This window comes from Ruditapes philippinarum, unplaced genomic scaffold, assembly GCF_026571515.1.
Source record: "Ruditapes philippinarum isolate M1 unplaced genomic scaffold, ASM2657151v2 ctg4735_1_1_1_1, whole genome shotgun sequence".
NCBI lineage: Eukaryota > Metazoa > Mollusca > Bivalvia > Venerida > Veneridae > Ruditapes > Ruditapes philippinarum.
This window is the reverse complement of record NW_026859244.1, coordinates 1-7415: the sequence shown is the minus strand read 5'-3', so window position 1 is coordinate 7415 and position 7415 is coordinate 1. Positions and strand designations below refer to the sequence as shown.

General features: G+C 30.5%; 1 protein-coding gene across 1 annotated transcript; it reads right to left on the bottom strand.

Annotated features, from left to right (window-relative positions):
• Positions 1 to 791: 791 nt before the first annotated feature.
• On the bottom strand, positions 792 to 3353 carry LOC132755760 (calcyphosin-like protein). The gene is made up of 2 exons (XM_060746675.1): positions 2542 to 3353; positions 792 to 1473 (listed from the first exon to the last, which is right to left on the bottom strand). Exons 1-2 carry the CDS (start codon positions 2921 to 2923, stop codon positions 1238 to 1240), a joined length of 618 nt encoding a protein of 205 aa, XP_060602658.1. The 5' UTR covers positions 2924 to 3353; the 3' UTR covers positions 792 to 1237.
• Positions 3354 to 7415: the final 4062 nt, after the last annotated feature.

Here is a 7415-nt window from a genome sequence, read left to right as displayed (position 1 = left end):
AAATATTTCATTTCTTCATGTTATATTGAATTCATTGCTTGTCAATGCAAATTTGAAATAAAACAATTTTAGACTTATATTTAAACAAAGCTTGTTCAATGAAAAAATGGATATTAAATATTTTGTTTTCCTTAAACAACTTTGACAAAACATTAAACCACTTTTTCTATTCATATTTCATCTTCTATCAAAGAAGAAAAGAAAAACAAATTACTTATTTCATAAGTAACCGTTAATAATTTGTGGAAATTGCATAAACAATATTTCAATATACCAAAATAAATTCATAATTACAGTTTATGTGAGGGCATGTTCCCGTGTATTTGTTTACAGTTTTTTTCAAATAATCATTTAGTATATCTTAATTGAATCTTGGTACTTTAGCATTTTAATGTTGTTCTAAAAAAATTTTCTTTCAAAAATTTTATAAAAAGTTTGGTAAAAAATGTATAAAATTTTAAATTTGCTCCCAACAAGTTACTATATTAAGCTATTTAGTCTCAAAAATATGAAATTGATTTCATCTTTTTTTCAAAAGCTTTAAGAACAACACTGTCAACGAAACTCTGGTACATTTTAAGATAGAATCTATTTGAAGTAGCAATCTTAAACAACGCCAAATGTAAATCTACAGTAAAAATTTTTCCGATTCAGAACAAATTACATTAATTAATAATTATATTGGCAAGCTATTGTGTTACTGTCAGGAAAATTTACGCTTTAAATACTAAGAATGAAACTTGAACTTATGACATTTAATTGTCTAAATGTCACGCCCTTAGCATCTGACATGTTGGCCAGTCCCCACGTGTATCCATTTACACCTGGATGAAGTTAAGGAATGCGGAATATTTGCTTTTTTTGCTTTAGACAATATAATAAAGTAGTACAGGACTGAAAAGAATTAAGTTAAACTTTTTTTACAATAGAACGATAAGTTTTCTTTTGTTTAACATATTAAACATAGTTCAATACATCATTTTAAAGTATCTAATTGCATTGCAAGATTGTTACAGTAATTATTAAGGAATAATTGACTCAAACAACTATTTCAAAAACAATATTTAGATATGGATATTACGCTTATAAATATATAAATTATTTACAATCAAGACTAATGAAAATATTTCTATATAAATTTAAACAATTAGTAAATATGAATTTCCATTTTTGTTCTAGAAATAGTTCCAAATTTTTATATTGAAAATGGGTAAACATTTATGTTTCTTTGTTAATGTCACGATCCTCTGTTTGGCAAACCATAGCACGCCCGCATCATAAGATCAAAATAGCTGTCATCATCAACTGTTGAACTGACACCAGCATAATAGTTCATGAATTCTTCACGTGTTACTTTACCATCTGGATTTCCAGGTGTATCAATACTGTCCAAGAAGTTCCGTAGCACCTGTTCTTCAGTCCATTCACCGGATACAAACTTTGGATGTCTTCTAGCGTTTGTAGAATAGACGACTGAAATTATAAAAACACACTTGTTCATTTTCATTAATTAAAATCAATCTAGATTCCGCGTTTGTTTTGCGTTAAAAAGATAACGAAAACAAATGATATTTTAACATTAAAATATTTTACAATATAAAAGAAACACTTCTTTCTTGTAGTATGTATATAAAGATATTTCTTTTTCTGAAATTTTCATTGCTTATTCAAAAAGAGGCGTATGTCACAGTATAATATCGTTATATGTTTTTGTTTTCGGTCTCTCGGTACAGTTTTAAACCACGTTGGTATATTCCTTCATGGTTTAGTAACTTCAAACTAAAACGTAAAATTTACCATTTACCATGTTTGTATCATTAAAGCTATCACGAATACTAAACTTTACAAAGGAATTAAGCATTTAAAGTAATACGCAAATATCGTTTCAAAATTGATAATTAACACTTAAACATTTTATTAATTTACATAATTACATGAAATGAAAACACTTATTTAAATTAACATACAACCTCCGATATCTAGTTAAGCCAGACAAGTGTGCATTTTTGCCTTTATAACATTATTCATATCCAATAAATGATCATTCTTTTTTCAAATTTTCAAAGTAGCCGTTTTAGACTTTCACATATGAAAAACTACCTACGCAAACCTATAAGGAAATGTTAGCAGAGAATATTGGAAATTAAAAGGATATTGCTCACATCGGAAGGTAACACATCATTTCAGTTGCGTTGCAGTGATTCAACGATTTCTCTAATCAATATCAACACAAGGATTACCTGTAACAGAACTAGCTGTATCGCCTAGTTACAACATTGATTATTTTGATTGCCCTTTTTATTCATTCGTGTGTTTCTAATTACATTTAATTTCCTGCTTATATTTTTCATTATGATTTGTATTGAGAACAATAGCTAACACTGTATGTCAACTGCCTATTTATTCTATCATATGTAAATGAAAAAGTATTGATAGTATGCTTCATATTTAACGATTAAAACGATTTATCGAAATAGGTTAATGGATGCATTTCTTTTCGAAAATAATTCACATTAAAATGTATGTCTGTGTTTTACTCACTCTTCAAATCTTCCAATTTTAAAACACCATCTTTATTTGCATCTAACAAATCAAATGCTTCGTTTATGACATCGGTTCTAAGTTTTGACATAGGAGGTCTGAGTTTAGCAATTAGCTCCAGAAAATCTATTCGTTTATTTCTATCCCTGTCAAATGAATCAAATAACATTCGAAGATCACTTTTATCAAATTGAACACCATATAATTTCAATCCTTCTTCAAACTCTTGATAGCACAAACACTTTGAAAAGTCAGTATCCATTCTTCTGAAAACAACAGCTAGTGATTTTAATCCACCAACACCTTTTAATAAACATTGATCCCGCATTTTTTCAAGAAGTTCAAATACTCGTTTATGTTCAATTTTAACTTGCTTATACATATTGTAAGTTGACCTTAAGGAATCGGATTAGAACTCAGATTTATTCTTACATCATATAACAAATTCATATAATCCTTTTTAATTTCCCCTTATGTTCACATATTTCCCCCTATGTTCACAATGTCTTTTGTAGATCAGTAAATCCAAAAAAAACAAAAACACTTGATAATCGCCCTTTGCTATGCTATGAAATATGTCACAAAAGTATTTTCATTTTTATGAATTTACACATTTTTAATATATTTCAATCAACTGGTGTTAATGTGCTTAGTATTCCTCAGAAATATTCATGTAGAAATACGGTTTACTTAGTTCCATATCCTTACACAATAAAGAACCGAGCAAACTCAACTTCATCTACGTTCACCCTTAAATTGATCAACAGCTGTATACCTCACTATACAAAGCTTGATTTGAAAATAGAACAGTGAGTAATTTGTAACCGATACCAGATACGATTGGTGCAATTTTCGCGTTTCTTTGAATAACAGGTAAAAAGACAATAATATTATTATAAATTAAGTGGCGTAAAGGTAAAAGCTGATATTGGTTTTTCCCAACTGGCAGGCGGTTATAAAGCAAGTCGAGAGCAAATGTATATGTTATTATCTTGAAATTTTGAATTGAACATACAATGTTTTTGTGCAATATTCTATTCTCTTTTTCCTTATTAATAAAATACATAATTTGTGGAGTGTGACTGCGTTGAGTAACCATAACATGGATATAATCAACACTGCTCTGTAGCAAAACAAAAGTAGTATATAAACAAACAATGATGCAGTCTTTTTTAGTTTCTTTCACATCATTTGCTTAAAAAACGTATTGCATATGGATTATAGACTTATAAATGGCGCATTTTTCTAGAGAATATTTAATTTGAAATTTAAAGAATTTGAAGGTTATTATTACTATTTTATTTTAAGATGTATGATTGTGCAGTAATTCAGTCCCTTTTCAAGAACATATAAAATTGATTGATTGATTTACATTTAAAACTGTAATGATAAAAACAAGAGTTTGTCCATTTTGAATACTTGAACTCATCTCTTGAAAGTTAGAATGTCGCTTGTAGCTGGGGACATATTCGAACTTCGTACATGGAAAGATAATTTGATGATATTGTAATGGTGTTTTAAAGGCTTGGAAATATTGAAAACATTCGATATTTGTTTCTCATTCTAGCTTGTGAGTAGTAAAAAAAAGTATTGAACTATTTCTAAACGCTTACAAAGACTTAACTGTTTTAATCAATCGCTTACTGATAATGCAAAAAGGAAAAATAAGGCACCTTCAATAAATTTTTCGAAGCATTAACATAACTATTCTGACACTATTATGACATTTTTGAAGTGCACTGTTTGTAAAATATGATAAACAAGATCAACAAGGAAAGGCGGCGTTCAATGAACGCAACCCGCACATGACCCAGCAACAAGAACCAGTGGCAAGGAGTCCAGACGGACCCCAAACAAAAACAGGACAGGGCACAAGGCAGAGCACGGTCAGGCTAATCACTAAAATGATAAATAATTTGTAACTGACAAGGAACACAAAGAAAACAAACAATTGATCAAATAATAGGAAATAATTTGTTACTGACAAGGAACTCAAAGAAAACAAATAAATGATTGAATAATAGGCCCACAAAGTTAACGGACACAGGGGAAGGGCACAGGAGACCCGGGGAAGGGTGGTAAATTAAAGAAATAAAACTAAGGGTAAAGGGGAAGATACTTACCGTAGACGAGATAACAACAAGGGACACAAGCAAAAGTGTCACCAAAACAGTATAAAACAACACAGACATACATTTGAGGAACACCACTTTAGAAGAATCGGGAGGATTTTCTGAAAGGCGGCCCATATTCATATATTTCAATGATTGACAAATATAAATTAACATTAAATTATGTTTCCCAAAAGTCTTGTTTTTGCCTCTGCCGTCTGTCTGTCTGTCCGTCCGTCTGTCCGTATGCTCTAACATTGTCCGGGCTTCTTAGGTCAAACTTCTGGTGGGATTTCAATCAGACTTTAAAGGAGTGATCAGTACCATCCCTAGTTATGCATATCACTGGCTGGCACGTTCCGCCTTGCTGCAAAAAAAGGCCACCAGAGCTAAAAATAGAAAAACCTTGTCCGGCTGTCACAGGTCAAACTTCTGGTGGGATTTCAACCAAACTTCACAGGAATGATCAGTACCATCCCTAGTTGTAAAGATCCCCAACACGTCCGCTTTGCTGCACAAAAATGGCCACCAGAGCTTTAAATAGAAAAATCTTGTCTGGCTTTCACAGGTAAAACTGCTGGATGGATTTCAACCAGACTTTACAGGAGTGATCAGTACTATCCCTTGTTGTGTATATCGCAGGTAGGCATGTTCTGCATCGCTTTATAAAATAGCTATCAGAGCTCAAAATAGAAAAATCCTGTTCGGATATCACATGATAAGCTGCTGGCGGAATTTCAAGCAAAATTCACAGGAGTGACCATACATAGTTTTGGAAGACATTTGTTTTTTTTTGTGACAAAAACCCTACTAGTTAAATTTTAGGATTAAAAGATGCGTGTAAACGTTTTAGAAAATATTGAAATTGTGTTTTTCAGCAACTCTGAAATTTTAGGTCCACTGAACCAAACCAAACTACTGCATAAATCGAAAATCAAAGCATCTTACTTCGTTTTAATGTACTTCTTTCAATAAAATAAATAAATAAATAAATAAAAAAATAAATGACAAATCAAAAGGAAGCGTGCTAAATGCTAATGGAATATTCGAATATTTTAATGAACTGTGGGTTTCCCTTCAATGCATTTATTTACGTTTGAAATTCGTTTGAATTTTATTTTAAAAACATTTTAAAACTATAAATAATTAATGATTTGTAGTGATGAAACATTATTGATTAAATTCTAATGAAACAGACAAAACTACTATAGTAACTAGAGAATAAAATAGTGCATATTCAGAAATATACCAGATGCCTAAGTACAGAGAAAAATAGGGAGATACATAACATTGGGGGTTAATGTATGTTATAAATATTTATAGATATAATAAATAATTATAGATATAAAAGTCGAAATATAATTCTATTTCCATCCACTAATACATTCCTTTATATAAATTTAATGTCTAAAACATAAAATAGGTCGAAGAAGATGGAAGCAATTCCAAAACCGATGCATATCCTGTGTGAAGTAATACATATAAATAAGTTCTGCGATTTGAAATAATCCTCCGTATAAGTTAAGATGAAGTTAGTTTCAAGCCAAGCAATATATGCATTACATTTTGTTTGTCAATACTAGTGGAAAAGTTAATTGTACATTTTTTAAATGCATAAATGTATGGACAGAAAATTGACGAACTATGTGTTATAATGCATTATTCTTATTACTTAAATACTTTACCAATAACTTACTTGTAAGTTACTTTGAAAATATAGTTTGGCCACGTCTATTGGCCATGTTAATATATTTTGATCACGTATAGATAGTTTTGCCACGTCTATATAGTTAGGCCATGTCTATTGGCCATGTTAATTTAGTTTTGCCACGTCTATATAGTTTGGCCACGTCTATTGGCCATGTTGATATAATTTGGCCACGTCTATATAGTTTGGCCACGTCTATATTGTTTGGCCACGTCTATATAATTTGGCCACATCTATATAGTTTGGCCACGTCTATATAGTTTGGCCACGTCTATTGGCCATGTTAATATAGTTTTGCCACGTCTATATAGTTTGGCCACGTCTATATTGTTTGCGAACGTCAATATAGCGGGATGATTTTAATGTTGCAGCATACCACTATCAGAGAAAACAACTGTTTAGGATAAGAAATTTTAAGATATGTTTGTTTCACATTTCTCATTATGATTTAATATATGGGAAAACCAAAGGAGTTGTCTCACCTTCAAAGTACATTAATCCTTCCCCGCTTTAGTTATGCGAATGGTTAATCATTTCTTCCTTTCTTTTTCTTATATTATTACGTATACACTTCTAAAAATTTACCCATTTATTCGAGCTGAGTTGAGTTTATTTGCTAACCTTTATATAACATGCATAACATTGGATGCATCTATTTCATTAATTAACATTGCAGGGAAACGACTAAAAGTTGAGATGGCGTATTTATGCAATGTTTTATTATCAGTTTATCTCCACGATAATGCAAAACATTACATTGAAAATCTACCAAATGTAAACAATATATAAAAACAACAAACTTTCAATGTACGCATGTTTGGATTCCATCTTGTTCAACCTTTTTAGCAACTCAAATGATGGTAAATGTTTTTTGTCATAAATCTGTTCGATATATTGGAATTATTTAAAATGACTTATGTAAAAGTAACCTACTCTAAAGAACCTTTTTCAATCGTGCATTTTGTTTGCTTTTAGTGAAATCATCTAATCTTTATCAACCCCAATAGTTTAGGAGTTTTCATTTTCAATATTGAATTATTCTAAACATTTGCAAT